The sequence below is a fragment of the Hypomesus transpacificus genome, chromosome 15 (assembly GCF_021917145.1).
Source record: "Hypomesus transpacificus isolate Combined female chromosome 15, fHypTra1, whole genome shotgun sequence".
In the NCBI taxonomy this organism is placed as follows: Eukaryota; Metazoa; Chordata; class Actinopteri; order Osmeriformes; family Osmeridae; genus Hypomesus; species Hypomesus transpacificus.
Genome location: NC_061074.1, coordinates 13,760,113 through 13,787,907, shown reverse-complemented (window position 1 = coordinate 13,787,907; position 27,795 = coordinate 13,760,113). Strand labels below are relative to the sequence as shown.

At 44.5% G+C, this 27,795-nt stretch overlaps 1 protein-coding gene across 1 annotated transcript; it reads right to left on the bottom strand.

The window, feature by feature from the left end:
• Window positions 1-335: 335 nt before the first annotated feature.
• On the bottom strand, window positions 336-27,170 carry b3glcta (beta 3-glucosyltransferase a). Its single transcript, XM_047036249.1, has 15 exons — window positions 27,010-27,170; window positions 21,808-21,851; window positions 17,562-17,601; window positions 10,761-10,870; window positions 8,968-9,044; window positions 8,481-8,592; window positions 6,841-6,977; window positions 6,685-6,748; window positions 5,955-6,083; window positions 5,195-5,264; window positions 4,045-4,158; window positions 1,803-1,902; window positions 1,428-1,547; window positions 1,173-1,317; window positions 336-938 (listed from the first exon to the last, which is right to left on the bottom strand). Exons 1-15 carry the CDS (start codon window positions 27,071-27,073, stop codon window positions 774-776), a joined length of 1,491 nt encoding a protein of 496 aa, XP_046892205.1. The 5' UTR covers window positions 27,074-27,170; the 3' UTR covers window positions 336-773.
• Between the last annotated feature and the right edge of the window lie 625 nt (window positions 27,171-27,795).

Here is a 27,795-nt window from a genome sequence, read left to right as displayed (position 1 = left end):
TGACTGTGAGAGGATGCTGGGAAGAGGAAAATAACCTCATTCACATCTTAAAAGGAATAGAAAAAAATCTTCATTTTTTTTTTGAATATATTTCTGCAATATATATTATTTGTCTCTTTCTGTATTATTTTCTAAAATAACTAGTTGGTACAGCCGAGATGATTTTCCTGCTGTTAAGCTGGACGATAACAACTCAGCAGCTGGTCAGCTGAAACACAGCAACACCAGTTTAGACCTAGAATGCTTTTTTCTGGTTAAATATTCTATACTACTGCTCAGTCATGAAACTTTTTCAAACATAAATTATGCTACACTAATATAAAACCAGACACTCGTTTTTAAATAAAGAAACTTTTATTATCAAAATGTAACACATTATGCAGCGTTATTAACACTGAAATATGCTCTTAGTATCTAAATATTGCAAGGGATAGATTATATATACCTATACAATAAAATATAGTAAATATTCACAGACAAGATTCATGTTTTCACACAAACGAAATAACCTAAAATTCAGTTAAAACAGCAATCAAAAAGTTGGAGAACCTCAAGTCATGGACAGAGGCTTGCATGCTCCTTCCTTATGCATCTCAGCAAGATTCACAATATATAAAACATTTACAACAATGAAGGAACCTGGGGACAATTCTTGTCCATGACTTCACGAAATACAGACATTTGCACCTAGACTTGAATATTCTTTCTCTCTCACACACACACACAACACAAACACACGCAGACACGCACAGTTGAGTTGTGTGCCTGAATCATTATAACTCCTCCTTAATGCTACCATTTGATCCATCTGTCTTTGACCTGATGTCATCCTTCAGCCACGTATTGAAGACCGCTATGGGGTCTACATTCCAGTGTTTGTGGAAGGAGATGGGGACCTGGTGGGCCAGAAAGTCTTTGGCGTAATCGTCTGGTCGTGCCTGGAGAACACACACACACACAGCAGACCAGTCAAGCCATGGGACGGAGGGAACAGGACCAGAAATAGACTAACTACAGAATTACAGAGTGAGGTCATTAGCTATATTTACATGAAAACAGCCATTTTGGTAAGCAGAGTCTAGCAGACTAATTAATCAGGCCTACCACATTAATAAGATAGGTAGATTGAGTCTGGTGGAATAAGCTGGAGCCTCAGACAGCATGATGGTTACCTGGTGGAACAGAGAGCTGTGCGTGATGGGCAGCGCCAGGGCATTGAGGCACATCCCCAGCACCATGTCATCGGGAGCGTCGTCACTGTAACACTTACAGCCACTCCCCATCAGCCTGGTCACCGCCTCCCTGCTGAACACCATGCTGGACACAACAGAGGACGACACGGGTGAACACACGGCGGGGACAAGATGGCCGCCGCGGTATGACGGGTTGAAACGAGTTGAGCGAGAGCGGCGGCGCGGGGGACCCACCCTCCTCCACCGGTGATGTAGCTGTAGCCTCCCTGGCTCAGGCCGTAGCCGTACCTCTCCCCCAGGCACACGGGCTCAGCCGCGTCGTAGCAGCTCAGCAGGGCCTGCAGCCTGGGGAGACTGGAGGAGGGGGGCACAGAGCACACACGTCCCACACACTCAGGCTACATAGTCAGGCCTCCGCACACATCCATGGTTTGCATAAGAGTGAAAGGGAGATATTTTGGTCCAGCTAGCGTGAACGTTGTACTTAGCTACTGTATATGTTGAGCAATTTGGAACCCGAGATAATTAAAGCTTGGTTTATGGCGCGTAAAAAGTGACATTCAGACAGTGATTGAATCCCTTGTTGTGCTGATACCGATGATGTCCTACCTGATGAGTGTGTCATCATCCACAATCAGTAACCAGCTGGTCTCTGGCACCGCATCACTGACAAATCTCTCCAGGATGGCAAACGTTTTCCCACAATGTCCTGCAGAGCAGGGCAACGATGGTTCAATTCAATGCTTGTAGGTACCAATAGGGGGAGCCATTGGACAAGTCTCCTACGGCAACAGGGCCTTGTGTTCTGTGGCAGGACTACTAAACAGTTGCCTGGGGAACTGATAGAATCAGAGGCTGCCCTGTCCCACACACTGTTAATCAATTAAACTGGTTAATTCACTTGGCTTGAAAATATGCTACAATATACACAATAAAACTCTCCATTGAAGAAAATCCATAAAGGGCTCTCCATCACTGCAGTAGGCTACATGAATCATAGTGTTTGATTTACATATCAGCTAAGCATTGAATATTCATAATTACAGTAATTGCTGCCCTTGGAGTCAGTTCAGAGTAGTGGGTGGTGTCTATGGCAGGACCTGCTACACACACTGTAATCTTTAGAGGAAATGGCACTATACAACTTCAATTACACACAATCTCCCGACAGCGGCCAATGAGGCATTCCTCTAATCATTATAATGAGAAGACAATGAAAAGGATTGTTTATGAACTATGAAAGCTTTACAACAGCAGACACGGAGGGCTAAAGTCAATCATGCCTCAACTACTGATGAGTGTAATGCTGTTTTCAAGTTTAAAAACTAAACAACAAATGTTCACAAACAAATCCAAAGGCATGGGATTATCAGTTATGAAATGCATAGAGTTATGAAATAGGAAAGAGTTCATATGAAATAAGAAATTATATGAAATGAATATCCCCTATTACACAAACCTTTTGCCTGAGGTCTGCCCTTCTACAGCTGGCTGAATGAAAATGACTCAGGTCATTAGACTTGGTAAACAGCGGAAGAGAGCCAACCATTTGGAAATGTGCAGATTGTGGCATAAAACACGACCCTCAATTAACAAATTCATGCATAAACAGCAAAGCAAAACAGATGCACACAATGTACCCAAAGCCTATTGATACAGTACCTCATCATGGTAGTGAGACTAGATGGGTCTGACACACTGCCTTCTCCCAGTGTTGGATACACCCAGGGTCATGGTGGGTAGAGACTAACCTCAGTGTTGGGTACTCCCAGGGTCATGGTGGGTAGAGACTAACCTCTCTCAGTGTTGGGTACTCCCAGGGTCATGGTAGGTAGAGACTAACCTCCCTCAGTGTTGGGTACTGCCAGGGTCATGGTGGGTAGAGACTAACCTCTCTCAGTGTTGGGTACTCCCAGGGTCATGGTGGGTAGAGACTAACCTCTCTCAGTGTTGGGTACGCTCAGGGCCATGGTGGGTAGAGACTAACCTCTCTCAGTGTTGGGTACGCTCAGGGCCATGGTGGGTAGAGACTAACCTCTCTCAGTGTTGGGTACACCCATGGTCATGGTGGGTAGAGACTAACCTCTCTCAGTGTTGGGTACACCCAGGGTCATGGTGGGTAGAGACTAACCTCTCTCAGTGTTGGGTACGCCCAGGGTCATGGTGGGTAGAGACTAACCTCTCTCAGTGTTGGGTACTCCCAGGGTCATGGTAGGTAGAGACTAACCTCTCTCAGTGTTGGGTACTCCCAGGGTCATGGTGGGTAGAGACTAACCTCTGTCAGTGTTGGGTACTCCCAGGGTCATGGTAGGTAGAGACTAACCTCTCTCAGTGTTGGGTACTCCCAGGGTCATGGTAGGTAGAGACTAACCTCTCTCAGTGTTGGGTACTCCCAGGGTCATGGTAGGTAGAGACTAACCTCTCTCAGTGTTGGGTACTCCCAGGGTCATGGTAGGTAGAGACTAACCTCCCTCAGTGTTGGGTACTGCCAGGGTCATGGTGGGTAGAGACTAACCTCTCTCAGTGTTGGGTACTCCCAGGGTCATGGTGGGTAGAGACTAACCTCTCTCAGTGTTGGGTACGCTCAGGGCCATGGTGGGTAGAGACTAACCTCTCTCAGTGTTGGGTACGCCCAGGGTCATGGTGGGTAGAGACTAACCTCTCTCAGTGTTGGGTACGCCCAGGGTCATGGTGGGTAGAGACTAACCTCTCTCAGTGTTGGGTACGCTCAGGGCCATGGTGGGTAGAGACTAACCTCTCTCAGTGTTGGGTACACCCATGGTCATGGTGGGTAGAGACTAACCTCTCTCAGTGTTGGGTACACCCAGGGTCATGGTGGGTAGAGACTAACCTCTCTCAGTGTTGGGTATGCCCAGGTTGATGGTGGGTATAGAAGGATCAGCATGGTCGCTGTAGTACTCGAGTAGAGACGCCTCTTTTTCCCAGGTCTTCTTCACCACTGGGACTGCGGCAAGACAGGAGGGAAAATAGCAAATCAATGCCACACACACACACAGGCCCAACTACACAGTCTACCACACACAGTCCTAACTACACAGTGTACTACATAGGCTCAACATTCACAGGCAGAGTGACAGTATTTATCATTTCATTATTGATTGTAATTGGTCATGTTCAGAACACACACGATATGGAACATTTACTACGACTTTCATGCTTATCTAAAGTCTCTCTTGTGCAAAACGGAATTTCCACATGGGTGGAAAGCGGAGTCAATTGGGGGAAATTTTAATGAGAAAATGAGCGCTGTAAAATCAGAGTATGTCTAATGACCTGACAGAGGACACATCAATGATGGCTGGAGAGCAGGTCATTTGTCATTTGGATCTAATGCAGAATTTTCAGAATTCTCCTGGCGTCAAACTGCAGCACTTTATCTGTCTCATTAATCTTTTATAGATTTGAGGTACTAAAAGCTTATCCAACACCACCATGAAACCCACAGTAACAAGGAGTGAGGAATCATGTTTAGGTGATGTTTCAAAGCTTAGTTGATGTATTCCTGTGTTAGGGTCTGACCAGAGCAACTTGAGGGTGTGTCACATGTCATGTCTGGAATCCTCCTCCTCTCTCAATCTCTCCTCAGGAGAGCCCTTACCACACGACAGATGAAGGGAACGAGCCCTTACCACACGACAGATGAAGGGAACGAGCCCTTACCACACGACAGATGAAGGGAACGAGCCCTTACCACACGACAGATGAAGGGAACACGTTTAGAAACATTTGTCTCAACACAGACCATGCCACTCCACCAAAACCCATACCAAGTAACCCACAAGATATGAAGCAGGTCACAAGAATAAGCACTTCAACAGTCACCCATTTCACACAAGGCTACAAGTGCGGTTAATCTTTCTGTGGACGAGCAACACCCAATGTCTACATGAATATTTCAGAGGAATGTCAACTGTAAATGGCCCCCATCTGCAGAGTCCCCCAGTCAGCAAGTTTAGCAGCTCAGATGGGGTGTGACTCACGTCTCTCAGCATGAAACCTTTTGCATGTTTTCACGGCAACAAAAATGTCTTCCTTCTTCGCAGGCTCACCCTTAGATAAAAGCAGAGAGATTGAACCAACATTTACTATATTGCACAGACTTAGGAAGCTGGTTACACATCATATTTTAACATTCAAATGCACTGGATGAATCTCCAGAGCAGGACGATTCGTCTTAATTCTGAATGGGAGCTGGCAATTATTAGAATTCACGCCCTCTGGTCTCAGTCTTTAACTCTCTAATGTTGAAAGGATGTCGTGTTCCCTGCTGTCAGTCCTCCTCTGCCTGTTGGAATATGTAGGGAGGGAATGCGGAGGACGTTTTCTATCATCAAACAAGAGGCGGTAAGTTGAGGTAAAAATGAGTGGAGAAAAGGTAAAAGATGTTAAAAGAGCAACCATGGAACAACCTGTTTTCGAGATGCCTTTTTTACCGTCGTAGACCATTTTAATTGCCTACGAACACATCGGATCCAGACTCTACATCATCAGCAGATGTGATGTGTTTTGTAGGGAAAGTAACACTGCTTTAGCCGTCCTACACCTAACTAGATTCTACAGGGACAGTTTCCGTAAAAACCCATCATAAATAGGACACATTACATGAGAGGGAGTTGTTCTGTCCTTTTATGACCGTTACAGTCAAGTGGTAACGTCGAGCACCAGTACGAGGTGCTCTGTGTGAGCTGTCTTCCATCAGGGCCCGTGGGAGTGAGAGGTGAGGACGGTCGAGGTACCCACACACAGGGGGAGCCGGCTGAGAAAGGTGGCGCAGTGCTGGGCTCTGGGAGAGTCTTCCGGCTCAGTGCACAGCTCGGGCACAGCGGTCAGGCGGAGGCCTTTCCCATCCTCCCAGATGAACAGTGCAATCTACAACACAGCCACACGCCCATGAGCATCATCTGATACCACATCTCAACAAATGGAAAGAATAGACAGTATTGATTTCCTAATCTTTTTTCCCCCCCGCTGTGGTATCTCGATGAGTATCGAGAACTGTAATTGAATAAAGTCTTATCAGAACTTCCAATTCGGAACTCGGCCACTGGTACTGTGACATCTTTAAACTAAAGAGGTGATGAATACTGAGGATAGGTGGAGGGTGAGATCAAGCAGAAGCTTCGCTCTCTGAAAGGTTCCAAAATAACAGAGGAAGACATGGAGGAGTCACAAGGACAGAGCATATGTGGACCCACACGTATGTGTGGCAGGCAGGATATACAAAATTGCGAATATAAATAAGCTGCAACACTGCTACGGTGAGAGGAAAGGAGACAAATACATGCAGACACTTCAGAATTGAAGTCTGTTCTGACTTTAACAGAGAATCTGACTTTAACTTTTGCAGGAAACGGAATGGGCAGCTGGTTAAAATAAGAAACCGCAGTCACACCAATTATAAATCTGCAGGATAAAATCTACTCGACCGACAATTTTCATCAGAAGGACCCATGCTGGTGTAATAGCTCACCTCGTGCTTCAGGTCGATGGTGAAGTCTGATTTGAGAGGGTCCTCTCTCACTTTTTTTGCAAGCCTGAAATATCAGATTAGTGTGTGTCATCTGGAAACCTCTAAAAATTGCCTTGATTGGCTGTAACAGGAATATAGGAACAGGAATAGGCTGACCTGTTAATAAGGGGTGTGCTCAGGGCCCAGGACGCAGCAAAGTCAGGGTATTTGAACACTTTGGGGTTCTCAGCGAAGGCGTAGTGATGTATGATAGTGGACTCCTCGTCGTAGAGAGGCTTACCGAGGAACCACTCCTGAAGGATGGACACACATCACCAGAACAGCCGGTCATCCTCCACAACACCACACACATTTACAACGGTGCATGGAAATGGACTTAGTTTGGCATGTTAACATGCTGACAACGGTTTGCTAATCCTCAGACCCATACCCATCACACTAAATTCTACATAGATTAGAACATTGACTTTAGGCTCTGCTTTGAGACAGCAGATTGAAAATCAATGAAGATGCTGCAAAAAAATATGCACAAGCAAGTCTGGTCAATTGTAATGATCTGGTCTGTCTGTAAGCTTATCAAACAGGATAGGTCTGATGTATTGGCCAAGTTTGTTCTCCCAGATCAGGGGTGGGGGTGATATACACGTCGTACTTCTACTTTCTCCAATTAGCCAGGAGCAACACTAAGGACATTTTCACATGGAATACGCTACTGGACAAGGTTACAATGGGTTATAAATTACAAAGACCAGGGTAGTTTTACCGCTCTGTGCTGTCAGAGAGTGAGGTGTGCAACGAAGCAAGCCATAAAGATGCTGTAAATATCCCACGTCTTCACAACCATGTCTGAGGGTAATGACAATATATTGAATTCCATTCCAGAGAAGTAACAAACCCAATTTGAACCTTCACTGATGTTTCTTGAAGGCTCTGAACATAAAGTATATGTAATTACCTTAGAATTTTAAATGACTGCTGTTTCTAAAGCTCTCAGCAACACTTTACTTTAAGGTTACATTAGCTACCATTTAAAGTAAATACATAGCAATACCTATTGTAACAACATTGTAGCTAGGAAGGGCTATATTATTACACAACTCAAACTTGGTATGGGAGAGGTTGTGCTTTCCAGTGCTAAGTGGATTTTAATATGGATCTTTTGTTGGTCACACAACCTTCAACTGACCCTTAACATCTACTACGTGTACCAGGTACTCACTCAGCCTATACTGTGCCACCTTATACGTTTGTATGTAGTTACAGGAAAATGAATGTAACCTAACTTTAAAGTGTTTCCCTCTTCTCTAATGCTTTGATAAAAACATAAATGACAGCAAAGAGTTGATTGCAAGCACACATTATCCACCACAGGACAACAACAACAACCAATGAAGCACCTAAAGAAGCTCGACCTGGACTAATTATCTTCTGCTTGGCCTCAGGGTACTGAAAGCAGCATGTGGCAGTACATTACTGCAAAAACCCATTACTTCTGCTAACTGTACATTTGTCCTTTCTCTGCATGTTGTTTAGAGATCCGGTTGTGCCAATGTCTTGCAGCAGTGTAGCTGAGATATTAGTCGCACTCTGCCTGGTAGCGGAGATTAGATTTTTTTCCCCCCACTGTGCCTGGTAATTATAGACCGTTCATTGACTCTGACTACCAAAATACTCGACTACACACTTCTAGTCCTTGATTTTCTGCTGCACTTTCTACACACACTTGTTTGTATGTCCCTATGGATAAATGTGTCTGCTAAATGACTAGCATGCCATTGCAAAGACGACAAACTTACCTTACTTTTGTCAAACTTCATGAGGACTTGAACAAGTTTGGTCAACCTCACATTGGTTTCCTCCTCCAGGAACAGAATCCAGGAGGAGTTCTTTTTAAAGGTAGAAGATAAGCTGAGGATGATGAGCACAATGCCCTGAATGAACTTCTGGGTCGATGGAAACATTTCACATAAAACCTGGAATTCAATCACTTTATTAATAGCTATGTCGGTTTATCATAAAAAAGGTTATTGTGACCTTGCAGCAGTCTTATCAAATAAGGACATGTTTCTATGGTTAATGGTTGCACGTAACGTGAACAAAAACTCCAGTACATCTTCTTTAATCAAGACTCGCTCTAGTCTGGCTTTAAAGGAGGGCTGCTGACCCTGAAACACGCAAGCAGCTCTGTGAAGGTTGACACAGCCAGGGAGCAACAGCAGCAGTTGCGGAGGTGAGCCTCACTGATGGCTTCTCTCTCAAGACTGACAGCTCAGGAGCACTTACTGAGGAAGCAGAGGTAGGATACTCCAGTCTCCCTCGCTGTCTGACAGACTGTGAAGAAGCAGTACAGTAGGGACGGCCTGCAGACACATACATAGGAAAATAAGACATTTACACAAACACTGGCTCACAGCTCTGCTAAGGAGAAGACTTCCCTCACAGGAAGTGATGTCACCGAGGCATAAGGCCATTGAGCACATACTCGCAGACAGTGGACACACTGTAAAATGATTATCACTTCTAAGATCTGAATGAAAAACTACAACCAAATTGTATCTAAATAAATTACTGTGACAGCCATATATACCTTTTTTTTTATTATTTACCAGAGTAGATTCACCACATCTGCACTATGGAACAAAACCTCCTCTGCGCACGGTCATTGAGCTGAATTACTCACCTGACGTCGGCAGACACTTGTCTCAAGACAACATTCGCTAGGCTATTAGAGGACGTCGATTGAACACTGACACCTCTGATCTGCACTTGCCGTTCTCCCAGATACCGCGATGAGTCTACTGGCATGCAGCTGTGACTACATATGTAACACTTGACTCATCCATGTCCTGGAGAGAGGAGACTTGAGCTGAGGAGTCTCTGTCATGCTGCTCCCACGCCCCCCCCGAGAACAAGCAGACTCCTAATCAACACCCGAGAACCCTTCCCTGTGTGGATACGGCCATGATGAACTGCACATGATTGCATTGTGACTCAGGGGAACATAGGGGGGGTCAGAGGCCAGCCTGCCATCGAGGAAATACGGGAAGCTGCACTTTTAATCATGAAGGAGACTTACGAGGGCTTTGTCTCCATCTGCACACACGCTGAAGACAGAGTAATGAGATGGTCTGAGTGGTTGTCACTGCCTGGCCCTCTCCGGTTTCTTGCAGGGATGCCCATAAGCCTGCCAGTCTACATATCATCACATGGTCCAATACGCACAGGTTTCTCCACCACAACCGGAGAGGTAAGTCATGGCCAGGTACGGTCAGCTCCTCTCCATTCAAGTTAATTGAAGAAACGTCCCACACGCAAGAGGACATGAGGACGTTAACCAACACCACTGTTGGTTAATATGGGGACCCTTTATCAGCAGAAACTCTTAAGGTGGAGGGGACAGTGTCCATAACCAGGATCAATGACCAGGATCTCTCATCAATAACCAGGATCTCTTAAACATGTACATCAATCAAGCAGGATCTTGAATTCAATAAGAGCTGATGCAGAAAGAAGAAGGAATGGATCCCAGAGATGATCTGAAAAGTGGTGGAATCAGTGGATAATAATTTACAAGATGCAGAGAAAGCCAATACCCTTCAGTGTTTCAACTGACAATGCCAGAAACTGGGTCAGAGATGATGTGAACAACAGCCAGTTTGCTCCAGTTTCAGTGTTGAACTAAATGTACGTTATCTAATAATGTTTATATATTTACAGGCCATTGGAGAGGATGTTTAATGAATAGAAACAGAATGTCTGTCTGAGGTGATCCTGCAGTCAGCCTCCACCAAAGAAATGCTGACACCATGTGGCATCAACACTAACTACAGAAGGGCAGCCTTGTTGGTGAACACTCTCACTTTGCACACCTTTTCCTTGTGGGTCTAAATGTGTGTGTGTGTGGGGGGGGGGGTAAAGGTGTGTGGAGGGATTCTGTATGTTTGTGGAGTGAAAGGGTTGTGTGTGTGTGTTTGGGTGGATGGATGGATGGCTTGTTCCGTGTGTGTGTGTGTGTGTGTGTGTGGGGGGGGGGGGAGTAGGGGGGTCTGTGTGTGTGTGGCATGTGGCACTGTTACCATAGAGAGGCTCTCCGCCTGGTGGAGCAGATCTGCTCTCCGTCTCTCCGCCTGTCTCACATGGTAGGAGTTTCTCTGGCTCTGGATGACAAACACTATCTCCCGCAGGTCTGAAACACACCACACAACCACGAGGATCAAAGCAGGTCATCAGATCAGCTACGCTCGGAAAAACACTGATCACAAAACAATTCCTCAGAACTCCATCTGTGTAGAAGGAACTGTACCGTGGTAGAAATGTGTTCATTTGGTGTTTAAAACGCCCAAGACACACGCTCTCTCAGGGCCTCTGTTGAGGCACGGTCATCCCACCCACCGAGAGCTTCGTTTGGCTACGTGACGAGAAGAATAAATGGCAGGACAAGCAGACTCTGGAGGTTTCTAGAATGATCTTTAGTCAGATGAGTCCTGGTATGCAGTGGCACAACACGCAAGCTGCCGACACAGCAGACAGCCCAGCTGTCGGCCTCTGACTGACACAGCTGCACTGTAAACATTACGGAGTACCCCTCTGCATAATGAGTATGAGATTGACATGGAGCCAGTCGATAACCTCCTGAGGCAGTCCAACAAAGTCAGTTTAACTACCTCTATCACTCTCGGTGGAGTGTGCCTTCTCAGTGCGGGTGACGTGTTTACATATCATCATAGTCATCTTCATAGGCCAATAAAACAAGCTCATTAATGCGGTCTAGCTTCATGTGAACCAACCGGCAGAATAGTAATGATGGATCTTGGATCATGTACTACATCAATGGCAATGGACATGAGTGTGTTAAACAAGTCTCCATATCGCCCTCCCAGTCAATACAATCACAGCTGGTGGCTAAGGGATTAAGGGGAGTGAAGCATGCGTGTCATCTTGTTTATCACACTCTTCACTGGAGTTACAACGACCCACTCTACCGAATCCTCAGCCATCTTTCACATACATACAATAAACTTCCGAGCGCCTCGCTCAGGGAGCTGTGACCACAAGGCAGCCATCTGACCCTGGCCTGCCAAGTGGCAGGACCACAGGACGTGTTCAGGCGTGGAGGACAGGAAAACGAAGGGAGCCAAGCTTTTCAAGCCCAGGTGACCAGGACAAACAGCTCTTGCTGTAATGAGTTGCGGCCTTTCGAGAGCTGGACCTGAACACGTGTTAGCGCGGCCTAAAACAAACACACGTACGCAGCTGGCAAGTCACTCTCCCTTCCTGAAGTTCCAGACATTTTAATTAGCTGGCTAAGTATATCCACAGAATGTAGTCATAAGGGAAGAATTGGCTGTCATAAATCACCATGATCTGCACTGGTGTCGCTATAAAGCTTTCTAATACGGTGCCGAGGAACACTGAACCATTACTCACAGCCCAAACAAGTCACAACAGCTAGTGACAGCACTGTAATCATCCCTTCAAGACAGTTGTGCTAGACCCCAAGAAAAGAGAGAGGGGTAGAGCAAGAGAGATGGAAAGAGAAAAAGGGGAGAGCGAGAGAGAAAAAAAAAAGAAGAGAAATATGTGCAGGAAAAGAGCTGACATCGGCAGAATTGGATGCATTGCCTCCTTTTCAATTCTATCACATAACCCATTGTAACGGTGGGCTGAGATATTAGCACTGGGGTCAAGGGTAAACACTGCATCAGTGTCATCCGTTTTTAATTTAGTGTCGGTATGTGCTCGCATGGATCCATGGCCCTGGTAAGATTTGCCTGCTAAATCTGATCATGTCCATCTCTAAGACCCTACATCCCCTGTAGCTCAGCTCTGAAAGAATACTCTTTAGATCCTTAAACAGGATATATACTCTCAGAAATGCTTAGAGACTATATTTACTCTTTGTGATCCTTAGAGACAGTATTTACTCTTAGAGACCCTTAGACAGAACAGTATTTCACACCACTACACAACCTCTAAATGTCCTTCTCTCTGGCTTCAATGTTTGTGTGTATGTGGGTGTGTGCACGCATGCTTGAGAGAAGGAAAGCACAAGCATATTTTGTGTGTGTGTGTGAGAGTCAATAAGTCGGCAAGAGAGAGAGAGAGAGAGAGAGAGAGAGAGAGAGAGAGAGACAGAGAGAGAGAGAGAGAGAGAGAGACAGAGAGAGAGAGACAGAGAGAGAGAGAGAGAGAGAGAGAGAGAGAGAGAGAGAGAGAGAGAGTGTGTGTGTGTGTGTGTGGGTGCTGTGGGCATCGCACAGGGATGTGGAAGTGTGTGTGTTAGCCCCGAGGTGCTGTTATACACCCTCTACCTGATAATGCAAAGCGCAGCAGTAGTAGCAGCTGCCTGAATCTGGTGCAAGGATCAGATAAGGATGATGCCAGTCCCTCACGGTGTGGGTAGCCTAATACCTGAGTCAGAGCAGAGCGTAAGTAAAATAAGAACCTAATCAGAGGGAATTCAGAGGCCCAGGCTTCACACTAATGGCTTTCGATTAATCATCACACAACAAGGTAGAGGGGGAGGGAGGAGACATTCTGTTCCAGCTGCTCTTACCTCCTAACCCCATCTTGTTCCACTTCCTGCCCACTCCCCTACAGTAACACTCTCCTTTGTTACATTTACATTTACATTTAGTCATTTAGCAGACGCTCTTATCCAGAGCGACTTACAGTAAGTACAGGGACATTCCCCCCGAGGCAAGTAGGGTGAAGTGCCTTGCCCAAGGACACAACGTCATGGTGTGGCCGGGAATCGAACTGGTGACCTTTAGATTACTAGCCCGACTCCCTCACCGCTCAGCCACCTGACTCCCCCTCCCACTCCCACTCCTGTTACTAATGCCTGACACCCGGGATCTGGCCGTGCCAGGCAAAGCAAGCCGTCAATAAATCGATTGACTTGTAGAGCAAAACATTTTAAACAGCAGCTCTTGTGCCAAAAAGACGCTGCAAAGCACTTCTCAATGACACGAGGAAGCGCTTATGGCAGAGAGGAATTAAACTGGGGTGAATGACAGAGAAGGTGGTGGGGGAGATAGCAGCCTGGCTCTGGTCATACTAGAAACACGTGATTTATTTTTGCCGTGCCGTTGTCTGATCCAAGTACTGGAAAGCATATTAGTCTGGTTGTTCTCCTCTTTCCTCCAAGCCAATCTGTATTCCACAGGAGGGCCCCACTATAGATAAAAAAGACTGTATCTGCCCTGAGATATATTGGCTGGAATGAGACACAAAGGACTGCTACCCCTTCTCTCCCTTTCAAACCGCATGGAGTCAGCCTTCCAACGCTATCATCTTCTGCCCAGTAGCAAGCTCTGGCAAGATCTGTAGAGTGTGTGCTGGTATTTTCTACAACTTTGTGGAAAGAAAGAGAGAAAAATACAAGAAGTTAAGCTTCAAAAAGCAAGTTCCACAGTGTGGATGCTGCAGGTCATCCGTGTACGTGTCTGTGACTGAATGCATGCTTCAATGCTAAATGTAGTATCTTTGTGCATGTGTCTGGTCCCTGCAGTGCTTTCACCTCAGTGACACAAATCAATGCTGACACTTCCTCAAAGCAGGGTGGCAGAGGGGTGGGGCGGGGAGTAGAGGGGCAGAAGGGCAGAGGGGTGAGGGGCAGAAGAAGGAGGGGAGGAGTGAAGGAAGAAGGAGAGGGGGAGAGGGGTGATGGCAGAGGGGAGGAGGGATGAGAGGTAGAGTGTAAGAGGTGAGGGGCAGAGGGTAGTTGGGGTGGGAGGCAGAGGGTAAGAGGGGTGAAGGAAGGAGGAGGGGCAGCAGAGGGGAGGGGAAGAGGGAAGGGGAGAGATGTAGAGGGGAGGCGAGGGGAACAGGGAATGGGTGAGGTAGAAGGGTCGAGGGGCAGAGCTCTGTGCCCCCTGGCCACTCCTGTAGCTCTGTCAACTCCATCAGCATCAAAGAGCAGGTGTGGGGAGTCACAAAAACTGTCACCTAAGTCCTTACTACAGCCCCAGGCTTCTACACGAGCTCACACACACAAAGCATCACTGGGAAGAAAAAAATAAAGACCAAGTATAAGAAAGTGGGTCTTTGAATAGCTATGTGACAGCAAATTGTTTAGTCTCATAGAAAATTCCAAACGCTAAGCAAAGAAAATACACAACAAAGCATGGGAATCTGATCAATGGCGCCATTTCAAGAGAAACGGTTTGATGTTGAAAAATTCCATTTTGCTTTGGCTGTTGTAATGCTGCAACTCCACAAGTGACACCATGAAACAGTTTGGAGAACAATGATGGCGTCATTGCACATAGGTAGTTGTCTATCTCCAGCAATCACCGCAGAAGAGAGAGGATGTCAATAGCTCATTTCTATGAGGGGCGAGAAAATGCATTCTCGCCCAGCTGCTGATTGTGTCGGTGTAAAACCTGTCTCGCTCCAATGACTCACATCATTGGGTTCCCCCTATAGACAAGGCGCCCTGGAATATTTTCCATGAAAATCGGCGCCATCTCTCCCTGTTTACGTCCAAAAGCTGCATCTCACGCACGGACCTCATCAGGAGCACCGAGCTGCTGTGGGGGGGCCAAACCAGCCATGACCGTCACACCACACAGCACCACCATTTACAATTTACAATACCAACCCTCAGGGCATGAGGGCATATCCCGTCCAAAAGTACACATTCAATAAAGCCCTGTGGGGAGTTGAGATTCAGCCAACTTGAATAGTTAATATTTACCAAAACCCATCTGGTCAGCAGCAGTGTGTGTCGTACAATACCTAAGTGAAACGGTTTCCTCTCATATCCATACTGGCTTTTAATTGGCCTGCCTTCAGATCAATCGCGAGCACGGTCTGTTTAACTTTCATCTTACGGTTGGAAAGGTCACTGTTCTTAATACCTCTCTGTGATTTTGAGAGGAGAAAAAGAGAGAAAGGGGACCGCAAAAAAATAATTAGCTCATTACAATTCTGTCCTAGTAATGGGCATAAAAAACCTGACTAGTTTCAACACCTGAAGTTTGGAGAGGGTCTTCTGGCTAGTTTAATCATGCTCATTATAAATGCTACATTCCGCTCTCTGTGGACAACTCTGGTAAAGACTAATGAGTGTTGAAGGCAGCCTTAAACCCCCTACTTTGCATCAATAATTCAGGACCCAGAGGCAATTTAGTTTGAACAGATTCCAAAACCTCACTCCCATCATCAGCCTTAAAACTGCACACCTTTAAATAAGATAACGAAGATCAGGTGATCTCACCAACACACACTGCACTGTTCTGTTCCAGAGAAGAGGGAACCACCTGGAACTGCTGTGTGTCTCATTTATCTCCTTCAGTAGAGTGTGATGTCTTGATGTATGAGATATACCACAGGTCAGTACAGTTCAGAGATAAGACAGGGTGGTTGGAGAACAGCTAGGAAGGTAGTGAACGGTTTTCTCTCGAGGTGCACACCAACAAGCACTCTTGACAAGTACTCCCACATTGTTCTGATGCTAACGTATGGGCTTTTGAAATGTGTTGACTGTGTGGCTATCTTAAGCTGCTACATATTTCAGGAGAGAGCGATTGCTGCTCAGTTTGGCTTCTGTCAGCAGGGAAGTACATGTTCTCATGTTCTGGCTCGCAGCCATTGCATGGATATGAAACTTCTGATAGGGAGGACAACGTTACACTCGATGCTTAGCCACACCTAATTCTTTTTATGGCTATCATCATTTATACAAACACCACGTAAGCCTAGCTTTTACAGAACGTCAAGGTGCAAAACAGGAGAAAACATTCTTCTGAGTAAGTTCAGGTTGCACCGACGAGTAACCATGGTATCCCTGGAATACAGTCAGGGGAAAGTGTGAAGACACTTCCCTACACACTTAGCACACATTCTGTTAGTAGGTTCTTTCTTAGTGCAGATGCAGCGCTTTTGGGGGGGTTTTCTCTCTGAAGTACATGAACAACAAACTATATAAAGCCTGCAGCACTGCAGGAGCAATAAAATGTCTTGATCTTTGTCCAATGTTTTCCAAAGGATGCCCATAGATGCGCACAAATAAGTAGGCCAGTCCTGCCGTTTGATCTTCACCAAGATGTTTAACAAAGAAAGTCCTGCCTTGATGTGCTGCTTTCATTTATTCCTTTCTGGAATTCCAGGCCCACAAACAATACCCCCAGCTCAGACTGGCATTGCCTTCCTGGTGTGACAAAGGGAATTACTATGGCACTGCCAGATAGCTTGATCCATTCAGATAACTGTCTGTGTTTGTGTCCTTTGCTAAGGTGCCAAATTAGGGCATTATAAACTTGTTATTGCAGGCCTTTGTTTCCGTGGTGACCCAGTTGAAAGAGGCAGAGGTCCAGAGACTCCTCTGCAGGTTGAGGAAAATCATTCACAGACGAAGTGCTCTGAAAATGTGCACGCTCTCTCAACCATGAAAGGCGAACACCGGGTCTTCAATTTCACTCTGTTTTTGAGTCTCTACTGTCAAATCAATAATTTGAAAACTACGTCTTCAGTCATTCACTTTCGTTTCTGTAAGAAATTGGGATTTATATCGCTTTGCAGAGGTTTTTAATACCCAATTTTCAGCTGTGATAAAACAAGATATATTTGAAACAGACACCCAACAGAGAGCCCTTCAGAATGACCTCTGTAATTTTCCATTGAGTGGCATGCCTCATTTGCATTGATGCATTTGAAAGAAGCTGTATCACACTCCAAACTGTGACCCACATTCAATATCATGGGTCTCGAACATACACTAAATAAATGAACATGGTCAGAGATATGTCAAATGACTGCATTACTATTAATTTGTTTGACAAATCAATACCATGCACTGTTACCCAACAGCTAAATACAGAACAAGGAAACCATTTGCATCTCTGACTGCTGGATAAAACTGAAAGACTTACCCAGCTGACTGTCATAGATGACGTCCACCTCATCTTGGCTCTGAAAAGACAGACAGATAAATAACTTCATGACATCAAGCATGCAGGTTGGCTCGTCGACATATCAGCAGCATCTTTTCACATCACACGCCAAAACGAGCGCCTTATAAACAACCGAGAAGAGTAAGTGTGAGACTGACTGACATGTAGCTTAATGAGCAGAGAAAATCAGAGGCCGTGTCATAATTACACTTCCCTATCTCAGCTCGCTAACTTCCTCTTTAAGCTATGCGAAATGTAGAAAACCCCTGTGGGTTCCTAGATAGGAATAATGGATACTACTCCTTGTCATTAGTTTGTCCTAATTGTGTGGGCTTTGCGCCTGCGGCTTCGAAGCTCTTTGGCTCGAAGCTCTCGGCTCAATTAAGGCTGTTGGTACCACGACTCCTCCAAAACTGTCAGGCGGTGCTAGCAGCAGACCATGGAGGGATGTGTAAATCAATCACTTCTCAGGCAACTTTGAAAAGCTTTCTTTTCACCTCTGTCTTGCAGGAAACATGTTTCAGTCTATGGGGAGAACGTGCTTGTTCTGGCTTTCTCCTACTCTGGAGCTGGGTAGCACAAGCAGCAGAGTATTAATAGATAATGACAAAGTCAGACATGTTTCTGATTTATGACTACCTCTACACTAACAATTACTCCACTCCCGGGCTCCTGAAGGGAGACCAATTTAAACAAGTCATAAATTCACACACAGAGTCGGGTGTGGCACGTTGTTACTGCACCACTGAGGGGGGAACTGAATCACAGAGCTGGGTGGTGGCCATCGGAGTCAGTTCCAAGCAGAGGAGGCTATCTATTTAAAGTCACTCAAGAGACCACCCATATAACAACAGAGAAGCGGAGTCATTTGTTCAACTCATTTCCTGTCACAAATGCAGCAACCTGGCACCTGTCAAAACAGCACTTTCCGCCTCACCCACAATTCCCCAACTTCCTTCCTTCTCTGTAATATTCATCAAACCCTTAATGAGGAACTCCGACAGGTATCCACTTGAGGAAGCTGACGAACAGGAAGCTCGGGAAAATGAAGAAGAGATGAACAACAGGAATAAAACATTCCATGATGCTTGTAGGGTCGCAGGCATGCTGAGTTGTCAGAGTTTTGAGCTGATCAGAGTGAGCTGTAAATGTATGCAGGGGAAAACAAGATCATGTGAAGACTGATTTGATTCAGTGCCATTGGTGGGTAAAAAGACATTGCCCTAATTAGGCTCAGTAGTTGGAGTCAGACCCCTGGGTTCTGCCTCATGTTCTCAAACGCTGCTCCTTCTGAAGCCCTGATCCAAAAGAGATGAGTTGGCAGCCTGAGGGCTTTAGAATACTGTATATATTCATTGCTTCTAAGAAAGAATTCAGTTATTGGTCTAAATAAAAAAATATATGTAACTGACAACTGTAATGGGCACTATTTCCAGTGACAGCAACCAAAAAAAGCCTGTCAGATACTGGATTCTGATTCACAGAGGAGATAAACAGCCTGTCACTGGCTGTGTACTGTCACAGCCAGTGACAGTATATATGACTAAACAGAAGAACCATGAATACGCCATTCACCTGTTCCCAAATAGAGTTGGGGCACGCGGACAGAGCCACGAGCTCCAGAATCATCTGTGTCTCCACCTCACGGCTTGCTCTCTGCTGCCCCTGCCAGCTGCAGGAGATGCCCCTCCCTCCTTCCCTCCCTCCCTCCCTCCGCAGAGAAGCAGCTCTGCCATCGGGGGAATCCAGGTGACCACTTTGATGAATTCATTCATTAGAAGTCTGCGAGGCAATGGACAGAATCTGTTTGTGTTTAAGTGAGTGTGTGTGTGTGTGTCCTGTCATTTTTGTTTTCCAGTTTTTCACAGTATTTTAGACAAGCTGTGACAAGGAATAAAAGAAGGAAAAAGCCTCACACTGTCCCTCCAACTGAACGAGGCAGAGAATACAGATCCAGACAACCTTGACCCCCCCCTCCTCCCTCCACCTCTCTCCCCCCCTCTTCCCCCCCTCCCCCAGTGACTAGACTATACTGTCACACACAGATACACATCTGGGCTCAAGGCTTAATAATAGACTGTAATTTCAGACAAGCAATTAAACACTTGAATACCTCCTTGATCAGGCAACACCTTCTCTCACATTGTAGGGGTCACTCTATAAAGAGACCCTTCAGGGTACAGAATAGCAGTACTGCTCATACGAGAAAGGCAGTCAAATATTTGGGAAGTGAAAAGCAAATCTCCCAGAGGCCTTTCATGATAGATTTCAGGAATGCAACTCCTCTGAGTGGGCCACACACTGTCTTTTAGTAAATGGTTTTATAGACAGTGGCAGCGAGCGTTAAGGTCAAGTCTAGCAGAGTTTTCATCATTACTGATGGAGGAACTGTTCTTGGCTCAAGGAGCGTGCTCTTCGTGGGCTCTCTCTGCCACTGCACTCAGGTACTGCTCCTTGTAAGCAGGGCTCCCAGTAATCCAATCTGACAAGGAGCTGTCAGCCATTTTAAGGAGGGGTCCTGAAAACCTAGTAGTGTTGAAAGCAGATTACACTGAATCCACACTATTCAACCTATCTGGGAGGCTTAGACAAATCTCTTAGGAGGAGAAATTCTTCAATGACCATCTCCCTACCCTGAGAGTGCCTTTGAAGTGACAAAAACACACACACACACACACAGACACACACACACACACACACACACACAGACAAATTAAAACTCATCTTGGACTTCACCAATGCATCCCAGGCAGTGGAGAGATCCATGTCAATATTTAATTGGGGTTAAAGGAGACTCGGGCACATCTTCCTGAACCTGTTTAATAAGTGCTATTCCATCAAGGGTCCACGCTGAGACTATTCTCAGATCACTGGTTCTGATTGGCCGGGATGTTACAAGTACGGCAAGGCTGGCTTCCTGCCCCCTGTGCTCCATCTACAATCACCCGTCACCTGAGGGCTGTGGCAGCAGAGGCCCATCATGTTACATTACCACTCTGCTCTGTGACTGAATTATTCAGGCCTGCTGGACTTCCAGAACCTCTACTGAGGTGAATGATACAAGCTGATAAAATTCATTTATTTTTGTTATGAATTACTTGTTTCAATTATGTGTTTTTGTCCCTGTCATTAAGATGGGCGGGAGACTAACCTTGCGTCACTGTCTTTTACAGTATGTGGAGCACATGGCCTACTTATTTTTTTGTGTTCATGTTTTGGGGAAGCAAAAACGAGAAGTGGCAGAGCACTGAATTGAAAGCACAGATAGTTTGAGTGAAGCTGTCACGGAGCGCACGGCGACGGAGCGCACTGCGACGGAGCGCACGGCGACGGGGTGCACCGGTCTGCGTCACCGGAATTCTAATACGCACCTGTTTTGTGTTGGGACTAATTAGGACGGCTATATAAGCCGAGATGTTTCCAACTTCGTTGTGGAGTCTTATTCTTGTTTCATGTTAATGGCCGTGTGGCGTCTGACCTTTGTTTTGTGAAACCCTGTTTATTTTCAAGTAAAGACCTTGTGCGCTTTGATCCAAAAGACGCTGACTCCTTGCCTGCTTTATCACAGAAGCAAAAGACCTTTGAAGTTGAAATCAGTGGTCAAAGTGTGTCTGAGGTCTACAGCTCCTGGTGACTATGCCAGTGATGCTGTCACAGGAGGCCTCTCCCATCCTTTGCACTGTACAGCAGTTGTTGACTAGTGAATTGTTTCTGCCCCAAACCATTTTAAAACTGATAACAGCTAGATGAAAAGGAGTAAATTAAGTATTAAATCAGAGAGCTGGAAACGCCTGACAGGTAAACAGGAGAAAAAATATCTTCCAGAGAGAGTGCTGTAAAGGTAAACGCCTCAACCAAAAGCATGTCAAATGCTTCTCTCAGCCTGAAACTATTAGAGCAACTGAACATGCTCATGATTTTTTAAGACACAAGTTCTGAGAATAGCAAGAGCAACAAAATCATCCTACAGGCAGAGAAGAAAAGATATGGATTTGTATTGGGTTGCAAAGATTTGCTGCTGTAACCTAGGGGAAAGGGGAGTGGGGGATCAACCCAAAGAAGCATAGGTTTTGTTTTGGTTGCTCTGGAACTGAAGCCTTTAACAGGAGCAGGGAAACTGGGACTGGATAAGAAGCATACTAATTAGCAATACACTAGTCACAGTCCATTAAGGTTCAGTGAAATTAGCATAGGACCATGATGCAGTGCAGCAGAGCGTCCTTACCTGAGATCCTTCTCTGGAGCTGCCAACTGCAATTGTGACAGCAACTAAAAAACAAGCAAAACATAAAAATGTTATGAATATTAACACCAAAATTCAGACCATCTCTCAACAGCAGACAGACTTGATTACATGGATAAGAAACCATATTTGCCAGAGAGGCTTGCCCATGTCTTTTGAAAAACTGAGTAAGACATTACAAAGAGTCCCCCATGGGAAACAGTTTGATAAAATGATGTTGAGTCTCATCTTTGAGAAAGGGTTAGTTAACGTGAGATTTAAAAGTAGCCTTAGGGAGCCTTTTCATGTCTGAGCTAGGTTTTTTGATGGAATGCTGCACACCGTTCATCGTTGAAAGCTTACAATTAGAGCAGAGAGAGCTTCTGTCTAATCATAATTATTGATTCTGAGGCTACAAGGCCCTCACATGAGGATCCCAAATCAATACATACTGGAGCATCAGAGCACAAGAGCGTTTCCATTCTGGTCCACATTAAATCAAGCTGGAGTAACGGTCTAGTTTAAAACCTGATCTGTAGTAGCAAATGAGGCTGAGGAGGCAAACATCTTTGTGATGCAGGCCGAAACGTGTTCTTTACACTGAAGATCATTCTCTGTGGCACAAAATAGGTATTGAAAAACACTTATGACGACCATGAATCATTTCAACCACACCTGGGATATTATGTTAGCTGTCATTTAACATCTTTATGTACATCTGTCAGACATGTATTTATTGGTTTCTTGTTTGATGGACCTGTAACATTCTGCTCCACAATTAATTGGTTTTAAAATGACACCAACAAGTGGTACTAATTCAAAGTGTTTACTCCTTGGTTAAAAACTAGGTTAAATAAAGTCTTAAGAAGAACCCACTATTAGATAAAGGAATTATACGAAGACCTGAAATAAAATACAAGGACCAAATTCACACAATTAAAATACAGAATCACGAGTGCAGCCATAGCCAGGCTAATTAGTCCAAAACAGGAACATGGACGGGTTTCAATGAAAGCAAAGCAGCCTCCAGAGTTAGGCTAAAGATCAGAAATCAACAGGAGGCTGACTCAAAGACAAACTGGCTGCTTACAGCTTACCCGACAGGAGAAAGTAATTACAGAAACACTCTAAAGCCTTAACCTTCACAAACATCAATGTCTCCGTACGCTCTCCTCGGCTGACAACATCACGCCTGAGAAGCCCACAGGTGCTGGACAGCTGTGGAGCCAAGGACATGTCTACCACTGAGAACCTTTCATGGATGTTGTGGATTAAATCTGTTTTATTGGTGGGTAAAGAATGTGTTTATCACGTGGGTCCTCTGCTCTCCAGATTAAGATACATTTGATTTCGTCATTTATAAGAAGAAAAGACAATTTAAATTGAAGCCCATTTGTAAATCACGGATTGAAGAGCCAATAAACTAAATGGAACTAAGTCTGGTTCAGAAACAAGAAACCAGTCAATTCCGCTAAATTAAAAATACTGAGTGAATAACATTAAAGAAATGAGTTGCCCCCAAAATCATTGCAGACAGACTGCATTCTCATCTGGTCTCCAGGACTCTGTCAGAGAGGATTAAAAATGCAACATTTGGCTTAAACCAGCTTCCTACAGGAATACTTCCAAGTTCACAACACATTCTGCTACATCTGTCACAAACTTGCCATCTTTCATGAAAGTCCCTGGAGTAAGATGAAAAGAAGGCGAGAAAAAGCCTTTTGCAAACACGCGTGCACAGCCTACACAAAGCCACAAGCACTGCTGCGAGGACATTATCCTGGACCCCCAGCCCCCCCACACCACCCTCTGTGCATAATTAGTGTTGTTCTCTACAATGTCTCCAAATGAGCTACAATAAAGGCACTCCCTGGCTTTGATTTTAGCCACAAGGCTACAAGGCAAAAGCAAGTGAGTCCATGTGCACTTTGTGCAGTTTTGTCTGTCATTATAGTTCCCATTATTGTTCATGCAGGCATGGGTCCTTGAGCAACAATTAAATGTATTTTGCCAGATTATGACTACAAAGCGTATTCAACTGGCTGCCGTCTCACAATGGAGAGAATGGACTCTTCTCTTTCATAATGGTAGCCTAATCATTTATTTAAGTTAAAACATTGATCGTTTTATGAGAAACACTACAATAGCTGCATGAATACATTGATCCTGAGCTCATTAGAAAGCACTGGCTTCAAATATTTTATACAATGTGTGGTCTAACACAAACTACTAATTCCACGATAGTCATAAACCATGACATCACAACATGTAAGCTGAGGCTTCTCCAAATGGTTATCAAATACCGTTAAATCATAAAAATTGATTTTAAGTGAGTACCATCCAAAAAGGAAATGTAACAAAGTTACACTTCATTATTAATTCATAATGAAATAGGCTTCATTCAATTCATTAGGCTAGTTGTTTGTTGTTTGGAATGAACCCCAAATATCAGTCTGCTCCATACAACAAAGGCAAAAACGGAAGAAAGATTCAGCTAGCACAGATAATCTTATAAAGACATCTTAAAGGACCAGATGAAGAGACTACATGAACCAATTAGAATTGAAATAAATATTTAGCAGACATGCAAGCAAACTAATCAACACCTGTTTGAGATACTATGCTGTTCTTTTGCCTATCAACACTGTGAGACTTGTAGATTCCTCAACATAACATGTGGCTGGTGCTCTCCGCCTTCATTTGCCAACGGCTGTCCACCCCAGGCCAAATCCCAGAACTGACTGCCTCTGATAAGCAGGGCCAAGCTGCAGCTCCACCAGAGCCAAGAGATTTCATGCTGCCCCAGTGTGCCTCCAGCTGTACCATGCTGCCCAAGTGTGTCAGCTGGTACAGTGCTTTTGCTGCTTACCTCTCACTCTGACACTATTTTGTTCGTAATTTAGTTTAGAATTTGTTGAACTTACAGTCATAATACAAACGGCATGAATGAAAATCCTGAAAGAAATTATTTCAAAATGTAAAAAATGTACACTACAAATATACGCTAAAGCAGCCATTCCTGACCTTTTCCACATTGTGGCCCAGTTGCATCGCTCAAATATTTTTGCCGCCTCCCTCCAAACACATCCGTTCAATTCGCGCTCATCACACGTTTAACAACACCACGGGAGCCAAACAACTCGCTTTCACGGCAACATTTATTAGAGCAATCAAAGAAGACAAAGTGTCCATCATCAGGCCAAGCAGGCAAGGTCTAGATCTTCCGGTGAAGTTAGAAACATGACTTTTAATAACCAGAACAGGTTATGTTAACCCTTGGATATTGCTCAGCTTCTCACTTTTTTTCATTGACTGATAACAGGTCGCCCTTAAGGAGATCTCTCCCGTTTCAAGATTATTTTTTAAACTGAGAAAGGACATGTTACATTGCATTATCCATACGGAACAAATATGACAGACCAATTATTTATGTGAGTTAACATAATCGACTAGTAAGCAAGCAGACAGAGTATTGTAATGTAGCAAAAATTGTTAGATAGCCAGCCTAGCTAACGTTACTGCTCAAATCAAAAAGGGTAAAGCTAGCCTAGCTACTTTTACTGTACGAGTTAGATAAATCTTGCCTTAGTTATTGTCGATGTGGCTCGAAACGTACAATTTGAACCCCTTTCCCCTTTGAAGGGCAGCAACACAAAATCCAACATACATTATTGATTGTCATTTTGGGGATAAAACCCAAACTCTTCGTAAAATAAGGCCTTGAAGAACTTAACAGCACGCTACCGGAACTTGTTGTCCTGGTTTAAGCTATATGCGGAAGTGATGCGGGCATGGTGTGAAGTGGGCGTATGCAAGTTAAAGCGGAAATGTCTGTTGGCATTTCGTCAACGTGCCTAGCATAACTTTTGGCGTTTAGGTCATGATAAATTAAAGGCAAAACGTCATTTTAAAATGTGTAAGAATTTTGATAAGTTTGTCATTTTGCAACAGTATATATAAATATTTTTATATTGATACATTTTTCATACTTTTCATTGGTTTGGTGGCCCATCTCTACCACAAGTGGCCCACGGCCCACAGGTTGGGAATCTCTGAGCTATAGAATAGCCTACTTTATAACCCAACATCCACTCCCTACATTGCCTGTTGAGAACACTCAGTATTGTTAAACTAGCTTATTAGGTAAAAGGAAAAGCCTTTGTGGAGAGTAAGATGGAACATGAAAAGATGGCGTCCCCCTGCTGATGATAATGATGAATTGTGGGGTCAAGGTGGGGAATATAAAATAATTTAGTCTAGGACTAGGTGATGATGAAAGTAGGTCATTGTCACTAGTAATTAATAGGCACACTCAAAGCTAAGCAGATAGGCTAATTTACAAATAGCAAGCTCATCTCACAAGGTCTAAATGAAAGGCCCGGGGACAGAAGCTAAGAACTTATAGGCTGATTTTAAAAGGAAGACGAAAGTTCACATCCATCTCCTGCCAAAGCAAAGCGCCGTGGGCACATAACGAGATGACGAATAACCTTCAAAGTAGCCAACCGCGTTGGAAATCAAATTCTTCAACATAAACTAGAGTAGGTTGATGCTCAGTAATCTACTCACATTTCAGTTTAAAGTCATTATATTCTTCACATTTGATATAGGCTAATGATTAGAACAGTCTGTCATCTAATTCTTCATTTCTGTTACAGTTATAATGTAAGCGTCCTTATTGCAAGCTATATCAGCTCCTGAAAGAGTTAGCTGCCTCGGAAGTCGCATTCAGAGCAGCGCTATTGGCATTAAACTTACAGTAATGTCCATAGACTGTCTTGCAAAAGTATGTCAATATCCGTATTGGCAACAAGCAGAATAGCTAGATACTTAGAAACGTACAGTGGGCATACAATTGTCCATGCAACCACAAAACAGATACTTAAAACGTACAGTGGGCATACTATTGTCCATGCAACCACAAAACCTAGCTCATGAAGTTTGAAAGAAAGATACTTTCCTCAAAATGTATGGTGGTGACAAGTACAATGTTACGTCTGCCAACACAATTTGCCTAAACGCTTTTAAAACCGGAATTGCATTTAAATCCAAACAGAAAACACAGTCAATATCAATATAGCGAGTTAGCTCAAACAGAAATGAGCAACACGGTGTGCCTGAACTGGACAAGACTTCAGCCTACGCGGCCCACTGTGTTTATCTCAGGAAGAGGAATTAATAACTTTACAGATGTAAGATACTCACAGAGTGACAGAAAAATTAAATTGAAAAACACTTTGTGTCCGACATCATGGTTTCCTGGTACCATCTTTGAAGACTACGATGCTGGTCTAAAAGAACTGCGCTGACAGCGCCGTTAAATCTGTCTCTGACAGTGTTCGGATTCGGAATGGAATGTTTCCTTCTCCTTGCGAAGAACAGGGAGAGTGCGATCAGTCATCGCTGATTTTGCGTGGCTCAGGCACGCACTCTAGTGGCCAAAAACGTTCGACTAATTCATAAGGTTCGATGAAAAGGTAAAGCCACCCCACACGTATTCCGAAAAAGCACAGCTAACTTTATTTCTAATACCGGGCCAGTTTGCTCGATTTCTTTATATTTCGTTTATACCATGAGTACAATTGCACGTGCAGAACATGATATCTTAGGTTATTAGCTCCTGCCAGCATGCAGGTTTAAGTACTTCAGATTGATGAACGACATAACATCAAGTAGGTTATTTCTCTGTTGTTGCCTAGAATGCAAACAGGACATACAGTCCCAAAGCTTATAAACAGAAAAACAAGAATTGGTCTTGAAAAACAAGAATTGGTCTTCAAATAGGACAGTCCAGGTCCCAGTCCCATCTCCAGCAGGAGTGTAACTCCAGAAACTGATAAGCAGCGACTCAACTAAAACTTCTTTAGACCATTGAGTTGTTCATACATGTTATGGTTATTACAGCTTATGATCTGGAGGGGAAGAGCTACTTATTGGAAAGGATCTTGGGCCTGAACAGTGGAGCTGTGATGCCAGTTCCCCAAGAAACTG

Bases quoted from the DNA above. Each gene is read 5' to 3' on its own strand.
- b3glcta (XM_047036249.1), bottom strand. From the start codon at position 27,073: ATGGTACCAGGAAACCATGATGTCGGACACAAAGTGTTTTTCAATTTA. The intron at 1,318-1,427 runs GTGGGTCCCCCG...TGTTGTGTCCAG, and splicing joins TACATCACCGGTGGAGGAGG to CATGGTGTTCAGCAGGGAGG. The intron at 939-1,172 runs GTAACCATCATG...TGTGTTCTCCAG, and splicing joins ACAGCTCTCTGTTCCACCAG to GCACGACCAGACGATTACGC.